General features: G+C 39.5%; 1 protein-coding gene across 1 annotated transcript in view; it reads right to left on the reverse strand.

Moving 5' to 3' along the window:
* The window catches only part of LOC139910157 (glutamate receptor 1-like), an 83,210-nt gene that overhangs the window by 5,872 nt on the left and 62,338 nt on the right, over nt 1-15,000 (reverse strand). Inside the window, exons 15-17 of the mRNA XM_078286657.1 lie at nt 5,254-5,368; nt 818-953; nt 1-31 (exon numbers count right to left, since the gene is read on the reverse strand). The exon at nt 1-31 is cut by the window's left edge and continues 16 nt beyond it. Coding sequence (XP_078142783.1) covers nt 1-31; nt 818-953; nt 5,254-5,368 — 282 coding nt within the window. The remainder of the gene's footprint in view (nt 32-817; nt 954-5,253; nt 5,369-15,000) is intronic.

The following is a 15,000-nucleotide window of genomic DNA, read 5'->3' on the forward strand; positions in this document are numbered from 1 at the left end:
GCTTTGACACGTTGAGGAGCAAGACAGAACCACAGCCTCACTTCTGTAAGAGTTGTGACATTGGATTTTAAACCGCAGATGATTCATTTTCTACTTTACATTTACTTGTGCAGAGTGATGTATAGTGAGTGAGCTGGTGGGTGGACAGTGTGTTGCTCAAGGACACTTCGACAGAACGGACAAACCTGAGATCCCTGAAACTTCCTGGAATTCAGTAATGCTGCTGAGAAAAATAAGACCAGAACTCTGCTGATTGGCTGGAGTTGTACTGTATTTGTCAAGTGACAACACTGTTGGGGCCATTCATAAACTGAAGTGAGAATGCACAGTAGAGTCCAATTCAGTTCCTGGAGTGTGAATGTGAAAGTCTCCCAGATCAGGAAACAGAATGTAAATTAAATTGGAATGACAGGAAACAGAATTTAATTCCATTAAATTCCATTAAATTCCACTTCTAAGAGACTCACTAAACATTATAAATCAAACATTATGAATCAAATAAAAGACAGTTAACATTTTATGATATTCAGTATTGATAATATATAACACTATGTGTAATCTCAGATATGTGGTAAGAAAAAAAACAAAAAAAACATGGCATGTCTTTGAATTAAATTCAACTTACCGAAATTCCAATTCAATTAATATTCTGTTTCCTGTAGGTTTTTTTTCCAATTCCAATTCCAATTCCTCAGCTGAATTGGAACTGATGACTTCATTACTGACTTGACCCCTGAACCCTGCTGCTCACTGGACACTGTGCAGGTCTGTGGAGAGTTCAGGGTCACACCTCATCAGACAGACTCTCTCAGACTCACCTTCATCCTTCGGGACTCGATGCGGGACTTGTAGCAGAACTCGACCAGCGCCACCAGCATGGCCAGGCCCAGCCCACCAATCAGAATGTAGAACACTCCGGCCACGTTGCTCAGGCTGAGCGCGCTCGTCTTGTCCTATCAGCGCAGAGAGGCGGGGTCAGGGGCAACCAATCACAGCGCAGAGAGTCATGACATCAGTACAGGTAGAGTTCTAGCTCTCCTGAAGCTAAGCTGTAACACTGAGCTAAAGTTCATTTACGCTAATTATCATCTTCATAAATCAGCAGAAGAGACAAAGCTAAAAATAAAACTCTGTCTTTCTAACTCTCAACAAGTCTCCTTTTCAACTTTCAAAGGCCATGATACAGGGGCAACATTAGGCTTTATTTCATTATATTTTCATTAGTATATTCATTATCATTTTCATTTTTATAGCCCACTATCTTGACACATGAATGTTGTCTCATTTGCCCAATCCCATCCTCTGTTGATGGCAAAATCACCCATCTGTGTTGCCTCAGGAAGTTGCCCTTACATCACAGCCTTTGACAATCCACATGTCTCTGTCTCATGCAGCTTCATGCACAGAAATGCAAACAGACTGAGGGGATCAGAAGGAAAAACTCTGTAGTCAGGGCTGTTTATGTCACAGTATTGGGCATTTATACATTTATATCTCATTTCTTAATCTTCCAAGTTCACTCAGTTTTCCTATTTCACAGGCTTGTGTATCTGTTGTGAGTTATTTAGTATGAATTAAAAAAATATACAGTATATTGTACTGTTCTACACAATATAGCAACTCTTACTACGAAGGATGTATAAAGGTTTACTATCGGATCCTCTGAGAAAAATTTTTGAGAGAATTTGATTGGTTGGAGAAGTCTTGTTTCTCATGACATCACTGGTTGTGTGTTCTTCTGTCACATGCATCACTTGGTTTTAGTGGGCGTGGCTTAGCGCTCTGATCCAATAGCATGCAGCCTGTAAAGAAGACGGACAGGAGGAAACAGCACTGAAAGTGGGCGGGGCCCCTGTTGAGCAGGAAGTGTTGTGAAGTGGGGGACCTATCAGGGGCTTTTCTCTCCAAACTGTCATGTCATCCTCAGCCAATCAGCTTCTGACAAAATCTATCTAAAGACGGCTTAAAGTCAGACTGAAATCAAATAATAAAAAATATTATTCAAGCAACAAGAAATTATTTTTGTAATGAATTTTGATGCAAATTCCAAGTTCTGGACTGACTGGTCACATGACTCACAAGGAAGTCGTTTATTGGACAGAGTTTTGGTCACCTGTCATCATTTTGTTCTCCTGTTGTTAAGTCTGTTTAGGATCCTTGCTTACTCTTTTTTATATATATACTGTTTTGCCTTGTTTTATGCTTTTTTATGCTGTTCCTGCCCCTTTTATGCTGTTTTTATTCTATCTTTTGCCGTTTATTGTTCCATCTTATTGTTGTTATTTTACTTTTCTCTTTTAGTGGTTATTATTCTGGTTCTGGTATTCTTATCTGTCTGTCTCCATTCATTTCAATTCATTTTCAATAAGAGCTGTCTGTTGTCGGGACAGGACTGATGACGCGTCCGTCTCCGTCAGATTTCCATCCGTTTTGACCACAGACTGTAAAAAAAGAGGTTTTGATAGACAGAAAGTTCGAACCAGTTGAACTTTTTCTGGACGGACTGATTCATCACTTCATCATTTGTTATGTAAAAACTAGCGGCCATCACAGACACAACGGTCCGACCAAAACAAAGATAAAACAGAAAAAGCCTGGTGTGACGTTGGGATGACTGGAGGTTTTCCAGCTCAGTTTCTGTTTAAATTTATACTGTAGAGTCTGTTTCTTCTTTTTTATTGTAATACCGTTATGAGCAAAGCTGCATTTCTGCCTCTCCACCATGTTGACGTTCCAAAACAGCCCAACGGACAGAAATATATCCGTCAATAATTCTGTCTGTTTTCCAACGGATCAGTGTGGCCGCAGCCTAAAGCACTTTGTAACTGTGTTAAAAGTGCTATATAAATACAGCTTATCATTATTATTATTATTATCCTGCAGGTTAGAGATTTTGGAGTCAAAACAAATCTGATTCCAGTTCCTGTAACTTTATCTAACATGATGGACTTGTCTGTCTCTTCTTCTGTGGTGTTCATACCAGTTAAGAACACATGAAGAAATAGCTGAATATGAGCATCAGTCCAGACTTCATTTTCCCATAATCCCTTGTGTTTCGGGGTGGTTTCCTGTAGTTGATTAACGAACCGCACCGCAGTTCTCTTGTTAGAGGACTGAGACTCTCGCTGTCGTTATTTGGTGCCACTAAAGTTCAAAGGTCATCGTTCTCACCTGGACAAACCCACTGAACTGAAGCAGGAAGCGCTGCAGAGTTCAGATAAACCGATCAGAACACGCCCTAAAATCTGTTTTAGTAGCAAATGCTTGTGTGTTGCGTAAGAGTCACAGTGATTAAAAAGTCATTTCAGTCTGACGTTAAGATCGACTCTCCTCTCTGCCACACCGACAGACTGAGGAGCGTTGGTCTTCTACAGTGTGAGTCCAGAGGAAGCGGGACGACGTGACAGATTGGAGACAAATACATCAATGTGCGTGTGTGTGTGTGTGTGTGTATGTTGGGGGGGGGGTACAGCTGTGGTCAGGAGCAATTATCTCATCACAATACTGGTAACAACCATAGACAGAGAGGAGGAGGAGGAGAGAGAGAGAGAGAGAGAGAGAGACAGAGAGAGAGACAGCATGAGAGAGGGAGATTGTGAAAAATTGGCTTTTTATATCTGAAATGTCACTAGAAAAGATCTGGCTTGTAATCTACAGTTGGCCCATTCCCTTCCATTCCAAAAATTGTATTTCTGAAACCTTAAGGACGCTGTACAACAACCAGGCTGGGCTGAAAAATAAATATATAAAAATAGCATTAAAAAGAAGTTAGTATTTTGTATTAAAAGTCAAGTTTTTCACCAGAGTGACTCGTCCCTCTGTCTGTCTACGGCTGGTACCAGTGTGCTGCAGTCTCTGACGGCGCTGACAGAATATTCTGGAGAGCAGGAGGAAGGCTGAGCGGCCTCAGAGAGAAAAGCCTCTGAAGAAATCTGCTGGATTTCCACTGATCTGGCTGCATGAAAACCCCTTATCTCCAAAAAAGTCCTCTGTTTTTTCAGAGTTGCTAAACCCTGGCTGGTTTTCACATCGATTTACATAAATTTGTTGAACTATACAGCGAGTTTTGAACAGGTGTCGTGGGAATTAGGTTCATAATGTATACTCAGCACATAAGGGACCATGGGGAGCCTCAATTCAAGATTCATTTTTTAAAAAGCACTGGAAATTAGAGTAATGAGGTTTTCACACTCCAGCAGAATATTAAAATGTTGTTTTTTTCTGTAGACATCATCGATCCTTCCTCCTGCGCTGCTGAATGGTCGGCTGAGCAGCAGCGCTACACTGTAAAAACAAAAGGTTCCTCATAGAACCAAAAACAAGTAACAAGTTCTCTGACTGTAATCATAGAGGAACCACTTTGGTGCCATGTAAAACTGTTCTGTTTTGGGGTTTTTTTTTCAATAACTTGCAGTTCTTTTAAAGTTAAAAGTTTAGATATTTACACAGGCAAAATAATACATACCGGAAGACAAAAATACAGATTGTGTAGGTGAGAATAAGACCCAAGACCTCATCTTAAAAGAAACAAAGAAAATAAAGTTGACAGACGAAAACAACTGAACTAAACCACAAACACAAATCTGTGTGAAGCCTGACATCTAATTGTAAAAAGGTAAAAAGAACGGTACTGAAATGTCCATCTGCTATTGGTTGATGTTTGGTGCCAGGTGATGTCAATACCTATTGTACTCTACAGAAGGTGACATCACTTGGCGCCAAAGATCAGCCAATAGCAGATGGACATTTCAGTACCGTTCTTTTTACCTTTTTACAATTAGATGTCAGGCTTTTATGGAGCCCCTCTGGGGTCACATGGTAGAAAAAAAAACTTGATGTGTAAATCCGTGCGAATGGATTTGTAAACTGTGCGAACGGATTGGTAAACTGTGTGTGAAATGAATGATTTACACATCAAGTTTTTTTTTCTACCATGTGACCCCAGAGGGGCTCAGTAGGCTTTACACAGATTTGGGTTTGTGGTTTAGTTATTGTTTAAGCACCAAATAAGTCAAAAAAATATATATATATATAAATATTATGCAAGCACCACATAAGATTCTCCTATGATTGCAGACAAACAATCTCTCTGAGGAACTGTTTTTCTTTTCAGAGTGTATCTGCGGAGGTTTGGGGTGAGGTGCGTTGGGTTGTGGGACTTGGGGGGTGAGGTGGGGTTGGGTTGGGTTGGGTTGGGTTGGGTGGGGGGGGGCAAACCAACACATTGACCTCGGGACCAGGCTGAGAACTGACCTTTCTGCCGGAGTCCTTGCTTCCACACTCCCCCTTGTCATACCACCACTTGTTTTTCAACTTGTCTAAGACGGCTTGTTCATTGAGCTTCAGTACTGCTAGGTTTACTGGGATTCTTCAAAGAACCATGGGAGGGAGGGGGGGGGCGGGGGGGAGGGGAAATAACATAAATAACATTATGCACCTCCATGTTATCTTATGTTATTGGTTCAGCTGCAGCGGCTACAGCAGCAGCAGACATTAGCAAACCTGGCATTAGCAGTACAGATGCTGTGGTACGCTACAGGGAAGACCTCGACAAGAAAAGAAAGAAAAACAAAACAAAAACAGGCACAATCACACATAAAACTGTTGAAACTGTCAGCGTCAAAGTGATATGCATTAATACTCCATCTAGCTTGGTTTGGCCTGACTCCCTACGTGCGAGATGTGTATTACTATATCACTTTGGGTAACCGGCAAGAGCTGGAAACACTCCGGGATCTTTACTGGGTTTACTGGACAAAACGTCTTCACAGTGATGAACAACCAGGAGCGTTATTCAACCGTATTCTGTGGTGAAGGATTGGTGCAATTAAAGTGTCATTTTTGGGGAGGGGAGTTTGTTAGACAACACTGCCAGTAAACAATAAGAACTGTATCCACAGTTGAGATGACCAATCAGGTGACTTTGATCCAACAGTGTGTTGAACCCACAGAACTTGAATGGATAGAACGGTCCTTTACTGTTTGTCATGGTAATTTGGCTAGTACATCATAAAATAGCGATTATGGAATTTGAAGTGTTAGTTGCTATGGTGACAACACAAGTCTGGACATGACACTGTAAAGTCTGTCACACTTGCTTGAGAACTGAGCAGATGAGTCTGTTAGCAAACTATCAAAACTCAACTGAAAGCTAACGTTAGCGACGAGGCTAACATAGCTTCATCAAAGGTTGTGCTACTCTCGCTAGCTCTTCTCGTCAAAATCAGCATATTAGCAAACTTTGACTCAATATATCCCCTTAAATGCTATAAACTATTGTAGCTAAATCCTGCCTTTAGTGGAGACAGATTAACTCAACTATAACCTCTTCCACTAACTGCACAGATGTCAAAACTTTTAACCGACTTCAACAGACAGCAGCAGCTTGTGAAAGCGCTCCACCTAGTGGAGGCAGAGTGACAACCTAATTCAGCTGCAAGTAGCCTCCGCCAGTTTTCCACTGCTTTGGTTCTTCCTGCAAAATGTCTCGCCTCAGCGACTCAATTGCCATAAGCTGGTTTATACAGAAGCTAGCCCAACGGTTTACATAAAAATGGTCGCCGCTCTGACTGTCCTGGAACGTTGCTTTGAATGGGAATGACTGTTCTATCCATTCAAGTTCTGTGGTTGAACCTTATAGTCTGAAGGCCAAAGAGGGGATGATTTTGAAAGCTGGACCATAATATTTTCAGTTTTAAAACACAAGGGTCCATTCCAGCAGTGGGACCCGTCTCACTGCGACTGAGGTTCCAGTAGTATCAGGTTTAGTCGTACCGTCCGGAGTGTTTTTGTTTGATTTTAAAGTGGCGTGTCGTTGCCGGTTACCCCGGTGTGCCGTTGCGTGGCGTTACCCGTTGGGGTTACGGTGCTCTGACCTTGGAGTCCCCGCCCCCGGTGCCGCACTCGCCCTTGTCATACCACCATCTGTTTTTCAATTTGTCCAACAGGCCCTGCTCGTTCAGTTTTAACACTGCCAAGTTAACTGGGTTTCTACGGGGACGATAATGATGAGGGATAGAAGGGAACTACGTGTTAATAAGCAGAGGACTAGCAACATTATTACATACTACTGTATATCTATTGATGATAGGCATATGAACTTATCATTAAGCTAATCATAAAATGGAAGAATGGAACTACCATTAATGACCAGAGAGCTAACCTTGACTAACATTCATTTGCATTCATGTAATAGCTGATAAATAAATGGAGGAACAACAGTCAAATGTTTGGACGTTAATATCAAATATAATCCGATATGTTAGAATTAAAGAGTGACTAAATCTGGGGTTCAGTTCCTATTTAAAAACAGACTGTAACCCATGTAGACTCCACATCCAGCTGTGATGACGCTGCCACCTACAGGCACACTGGAGTAAAGTTTTGAGGGTTACAGTCGATCTTCGACCACTTCGCTTTCCCTCCAGAATAAACTGACCGCCCAGAAGTTGCCTGTTGTTCCCCTTTGAATAACAGTGATGATCAAAGCTAGAGCAGAAGAGAATAACTGATGTTTCCGTGGTGATGGTACAGGAACATGAATCATAAAACTAGTAGCAATAAAACTAATCATTAGTGATGAGTCAGCCAGTAGTACTTCAGCTAGTAGGGACATTAACAATAATTAATGTAGTATTAGCAACAGCAACTGAAGAGTTTTGTTCCAAAGTGCAATATATACATTTTCAAAAAAAAAAAATAAAAAAAAACACATTACCTGAATCATCATTCAATACAGAATGTAGAAAAGTCAAGATGTTCATTCAGAAATGTTTATCTCTATTTTTTGTATACAATAGTGCTAAAGAAAAAACATCATAAACTGTTCAGATGATCATCTGATTGTGAATTCAATGACATTGTGCAAAGAAATACAATGAAATCACAATTTTAAGACAACCAAGAACATTGCTATTTTACTATCTATGACAATCAGGCAACGTTTTCGGTTTTCTAAAATGGCAATTTAATTTATTACTTTACACAATTGAATTTGCCATTAATTCGTGCTCTGAACAGTTTGTGATGTTTTCCTAAACACTGTTGTATTCCTTGGCCATCAAAGCATAGATGCATTATTTCCATCCTACCATGGTCAGTTCAGTGGAAATGGAGGAAAACCCATTTACTGGCAATGGCAGAAAGAAAAATGGCCGCCATGGACGATTGGTACTATTGTAGCTGTGGCTCCAATTCTGACAATATTCAGGGAATCAAACTATACATGCATATCGATTTTGGTACTTTACAAAATCTAAACAATTTGGCCTCTTTCTGGCTTATTTGGACCACAATCATCATTCAAAAATATAGAGGGTCCAGTCTATAAAAGAATCATCATTTTGTGAACCAAGAACATTTAAAAAAGTGTTATTTGTTTTCATTTTGAGCGAGCAATTTTTTCAAAAAGGCAGGTGTCATTTTTTCCAAATGGTGGCGTTTTCATTTTGGAACAATCCTCTTCAAGTGATCCACTGATGATAGAAACACAGCCGTCATAAAACAACAGCTGATGTAGCAGCAACAGGAATGGTCGGAGGATGCTGGTGGAAACGCTGATGGAGTTTTATCAGTGAAACAATGGAGGTGACTTGAGGTTGTTAGTCGTTAGTACTGAAGGTCGACCCAGAGCCAGACAGCAGGACAGACCCCTTTTTTTCTTTTAAAGGTTCAGTCCTGAGCCCAGACATTAACAAGTGAACACATCGTGTCCCACAAATGATGCAAATTTCCTCTGGGCCAACCAGTAACAAGATGCATCGTCCCTCCAAGTTTCATCAAAGTGGGAGCAGTGGTGCAGCAGCTTTGGCCTTTCAAAGTTTGACATTTTGACCTTTAATTACAACTGCCCCAGACCAATCAGACCAATCAGTGTAGTGTTGTTAAACGAGGACACAGAGCCAAAATGTCTCCTCCCTTCAAGACTTATCACCTCAGTGGTGAAACCATGTTTGAGTTAAGGATTTTGACCTTTATTCAATCAGTGTAATTTGTAAGGATAGCTGCATGTGTAGCAAGTCTCATGTCAATCAGACTGAATGGTTTAAGAGCAATGGAGAAAAATAAATCCAAGGAACTCTTCTCTTAGAAAAAAAGTGAAAAAGCCTTTATTTTAGTGGTAAATTAATGGTGATACAGAGAAGAGTGCCCCAAACTTGTGTTCCTCCTCTGGGCCGACTGACAGAGGCTTTCAGAGTTAGAAATGTTAACCTTTAATTATACAGGCCAATCAGGATAAATTTATCAAATGCAAAACACAAAATACATGCCAAAATGCCTCCAAGTTTTACCAAAATTGGTCCTTTGGCGTCTTTTTTTTTTAATCTTTAATCACTGCAGCCCCAACAGACCAATCAGTGTAATTTTTAAGCGCTGGAGCACAGTGCGAAGATGCATCATCTCTACAAGTTTAGTCAAAATCAGACCGGCGGTGTCTCAGAGATCACATTTGATGTCCGTATAGACTTTTAGTTTGGAGTCATTGAACAACAACGACAGTGGAGATATAATCCATTTCTCTGCATTAGAAAAATCTAAATCTCTTCTTTGTGTAAAAAAAGGCAAAATGTCAAACACTTTGCTTGGCCCCATATCACCTGCACTGGTGTCTGTGTATCACTGACTGATATACTATGATTTTATAAGATGTACTAGGACATATTAATTACAATATATAGTCGTATGTAGTAATATTTGGAGTAACTTCCAGCTCTGTCTGACTCTGGGTCGACTATAAAATGCAGAGCAGAAAGAAATAGCACAAGATGTCTTTCAGAACAACGGATAAAAACATGGACGCCAAGTCCACTGACGTCTGAAACTTAAAGAGAAGGAAAACACACATCTAAATGTTTTCAAACTGCTGTCATGTAAAAACAACTCAGTTTTGCTGATTTTCATGTTTTTAGCGGAGCTGAAGGTTTAACTGGTAGAGCCTCATCACCCTAGGGCCCATCACACCCAGTCAGTACAATAACCCAGCAAACATTTTGACTTTTAATAGAAGTTGATATGATGGCCTGCACCATGTAACACATATAGGCCTAAATTTAGTGCTAAAATGAAAGTTGAGACTGTAGTCGTCCAGAGCTGCTGCCTGCAGGGAAATCAGGACCTAAATGTTCTGATATCAGCTCAAAACAGTTCAAAGCCGTTTTATTAGGAATATTTACCTGCCATAATATCACATTGTGAAAATATTGTGCTTGCTTGGGTTGACGGTGAACCTGACCTCTGTCAAATGCTTGCTGCGAACATTATAGTCTGAAAGTAAGGCTCTTTTCCTGAATTCTTTGACTTTTAGAAATGTTTGAATTCAAAAGTTGACTTTTGAAAAGTGCAAGACTTTACATGACAGCAGCGCAATGTGAAAATGAACATATGGCCAAAAGTATGGAGGAGCCTAACAATGCCAAACATACTGTAGGGCAGGAGAACAATGTTGGTGACATGAACAGTGTCAGCAACACTATTACTGCTTTGGTTGAATCAGAGAGAGGGGGAATACTAGCTGGCATGGATGGATGGATGGATGGATGGATGGATGGATGGATGGATAGATAGATAGATAGATAGATAGATAGATAGATAGATAGATAGATAGATAGATAGATAGATAGATAGATAGATAGATAGATAGATAGATAGATAGATAGATCAGGATCAGAGTATGGTCATCAACGATCTGGATGTTAGTAGCATTGTCAGTTTTCTGGTGATTGTAGAGGCAGACAGACAGGCAGGTTGGCAGACAGACAGGCATAAAAGACAACAGACAGGTAAACAGGCAGACATGGCAGAAACAGGCAGACAGACAGAAGGACAGAGAGACACAGAGAAACAGACATATTGACAAAGACAAACAGAGAGAGAGAGAGAGAGAGAGAGAGAGAGAGAGAGACAAGACAGACAGAGAGACAGATTAAGAGACTGACAGTCAGACAGACAGACAGGCTGACAGACAGACAGACAGACAGACAGACAGTGATATGCCTGACAGGATAAAGCCTATAAGCGAGTCTAGAACCAAAACTGACAAACATCCCAATAGACACAACCAGGCCGTCCACAGACTCAGGGTCAGATGGCTTCATAGGTTTTCTATTTTATGTCACATTCCAAAATGCTATATACCAAATTTGGGAACAAAAATCATTACTTGAAGTTGATGTTTAAATATCTCTAAAATCTGAAAAATTCACTGTCATCTCATCAACCAAGGACTTAAAGGAAAACATCAAGTTTTTACGAGATTGTCCCGTTGGTCAGTTTACCTGTTAAGTGATGAGACCACGGACACCAAAATCATCCACGTGTCCCTCGTTGGCCCCGCTGCTCCATGCTAACACTTTAGCATTCACTATGTTGAGTGATAGTAGGCGACTAGCATTATCTCAAAAGTGAGAAAATAAGAACTTGTAGCAGCTCTAAAGCTAAATGACAACACATTTTAAAGGATATGCGGACAAGTCTGGCGGTTTTGTGTAGGAGAGTGGTAAAATTTACACAAAATACAGTACAGAAATAAGGTTTTGAACCAGCAGGGACTAGTTTCCTTGTTTCATAATAAACCTGGCTACATCAGCTATATTATGTTAATGATATTTAATTTTAAAATGTATGAATCTACACACCATTTAATAAAAAACACTAACACTAACTTTCTTTTAATAGTAAAATGTCAGTCTTCTTACTTTGGATAATGCTAGTGGCATACGTCCGCCCAACATGCTGAAGGGACATGGATGATGTTGGTGTCTATGTTCCCATTACTTGAAGGGTAAGTTGAACAATGGGCCAATTTCCCCAAAACTCAGTGTATTCCTTTCATTTATCTATTTTTTATTTTTTTTAAAGTTGTGTTTTTTTTGAGCAACCAATCATTGTAACGTTAGGTATTACTTTGATTAGATGGATATCTCATTTTGGAACAAAACTCATTAATTTAATTCACCACCTTTCATGATGTATGTATTACTTTAAAAGGGCACCCCGGCCCTGTCCTCATAACATTTGTTGGTGAGGTTTTTTTTTTTTTTTTGTTGGTTGTTTGTTGTATTTTTTTTTTTTTTCCTGCACCCTAAACTGTCTGTGCACGGTCCCGGGCATCACCAAATACACAAATACATCAAGCCATTTTAACATCAAAAGGTTATTTGCTCTATGGTGTGAAAACTCATTTATATGCATTCTGTAAAAATACAGTGAACTCTCAAAAGTACTGGGGCAGCTGCACAAGTTTCAAAGTTGTGACAGTTTTCTGTGAAATTTGAGATGCAGAATTCTACTGACTGAGGTTTAAGATCATAGAGTAAGCTTTAATAAAAAAAAAAAATAACTATCTGCCGCACTTGCTGGATATGGGCCCCACATGCCAGGATGGAAGAATGTTTTGGACAGATAGCTTTATGTATATGTAAAATAAATAATAGTCATTAAGAATTCAGTTAACATGCATTAACTTCTACAAGTCTGCAGCCCATAAACACCACATATCCTCCATTATATACTATTACTAATAATACACTCCATTAGCCAATCATACCATAATATCTCTAGAATTAAAGACCAAATGAGCTTCAAACATGGACACTCTGGATCAGCTGTTTCTCCTCAATGACTGTCCCGTTCAATGGAGAAATTGATCCAGAGAAATGACTGATGAAGAGTCATCTTGTCTATCTTGAAGTTCCTTGGTAGGAGCCTGATAATCTGAGGATAGTCTGATATACAGGCTTCACACCTCAGAAACTTCATACTCCAGACTACAACAGATGTAATTTAGAACAGAATGTATTATATTACAGTTGAATACACTGAAGAGATACTACACTAATGTTGTCTGAAAGAGCACCAGAAAGCAAGATATGAAGAGTTTAAAGTTATCTGGGTTATTTGCAGACTCTAGATGTCAATTCATGTTATGAATTTTTGATGCTAATGATACTAATGAGATACTGTTATAATCACTGACTTGATTGAAATGCAAAGCGAAAGGAATACAGAGCCAAAACATTACAAACATGTCGCTGTTGGAATGCGTTTTGGACTCCGTGTACATCATGATGACGGCCCACAGGAGGACACTGCATGGTAATGAAGTCCCTACATTACAGCTGATGGTCTCCTAACATTTTGAGGGAATGTAGATGGGTAATTTTTCCATTTAGCATTTGAAGAGTCTGGTTCCAAAATGAGATATCCAGCATTTTGGGAGAAGTGAAATCTACTCTTACAAAATGCTTTACAGCACAACATAACAACAGTTTTTAAAGGATAGTACTGTAGGTAACTTCAGTCCCTGACAAAATGACTGGATCCTCTAAACATTGGAGATATTGAATGATTATGGTAATGATTTTTTTTCCCAAGATGGATATATAGTATTTTGGAATAGAACTCTTCGCTTGTTGCTTTTAACTGCCCCGGTTGTCAATCTCCACACCATCTGGAACTAAACGTAAGTACACCTAGGCTATATTATCCTAAAACTACACAAGTACTACCCTAAAACTACACTTATCTACCCTAAAACCACAGCTACACTACCCTCAAACTACACCTTTACTATCCTGAAACTACACCTACAATATCCTGAAACTGCACACTACCCTGAAAGTACACCTTTCTTACCCTACAACCACACCTACACTACCCTGAAACTATACTGAAAGTACACCAATATATTCTAAAACTACCCATGTACTACCCTGAAACTACACTTATCTACCCCAAAAACTACAACTACACTACCCTCAAACTACACTTTTATTACCCTGAAACTACACTTACACTCATCTTATCCTATAACTACACCTACTCTACCCTGAAAGTACACCTATCTTACCCTGAAACTATATCTACATTACCCTGAAACTACATGTATTTACCCTGAAACTACATCTATATTACCCTGGAGCTACACTACCCTAAAACTACACCTATACTGCCTTGAAACTACACCTACGCCACCTTAAAACTACCTGTGGAGCCCAGAGGCTACACCAACACTACCCTACACTGAAATTACACCTTCACTAAGCTGAAAGGATGAAGGCTTACATTTAGCCCAGAATATTTCACCCAGTAACGTCCAACTTCACTAGCAGTCTCAAAGACAACAAGCTAGAGTGAACTACAGTAAGAAAGCTGACTGTCACCCTCACCACAAAAATGAAGCCAATGCAAAATGACTGTGACATGCCATGAGAGAAATGACTGCAGAGATTACTAACTCTATTAAAAAATATATTAAGGCAACAATTTGCAGCAGTAACGTGATTTGTTGCATTACACCAGGTCATTACACAGGACATTTGATGTTTAATAATACCTAATGATAATTTGCATGATTTTGTATACACACTTTGGACTTCATTGTCAAGATGTGATGCATGGCTTTCTTGAGTCTTGTGGGAAAAATTGCAGATCACATGGTGCCTTCAGGATGCCTGATGAAGGTCCTCGATCAAAATATTGCCTCCTAATAAATGTATTATTTTTTGATATGCAAATTTGGTATGCGGGGGTTTCTCTATTTTTGTGGGCTGTCGTCCTTCTCTTACACACCTGTCACTAAAACTAAAACACTCTCAGGTGTGCAAAAGCTTTCTTTATTCAGATTACTTGTGTTAAAATAGGAGTGTCATCCCGTTCAAATCATCCCCTGCATGAACAACATTTAATGCTGTATTCAAATAAACTGCAAATCACTGAGTTAATATATGTTGTTATAGTAGCTAGCATTACTTAACATAATGAATCAGTTCATAGCAACTTACTTCAATTTAAAGACAATGAGTGAATGGGTGAATACAGCTAGCAGTGCTTTACAAAATGAAAGAATGAAAGAATGAATTAATTCGTATCATCTAACATCACTTTGTAGAATAAATGAATGAGTTCAGGGCAGTCAGTTTTTAAAGTTGAGCAAACATAAACCCTGAGAAACCAACAACTAGAGGGGGCACAAACTTAGCTTCTACTATTTGGCCAGCCAAG

Source organism: Centroberyx gerrardi, chromosome 11 (assembly GCF_048128805.1).
Source record: "Centroberyx gerrardi isolate f3 chromosome 11, fCenGer3.hap1.cur.20231027, whole genome shotgun sequence".
Taxonomy (NCBI): domain Eukaryota; kingdom Metazoa; phylum Chordata; class Actinopteri; order Beryciformes; family Berycidae; genus Centroberyx; species Centroberyx gerrardi.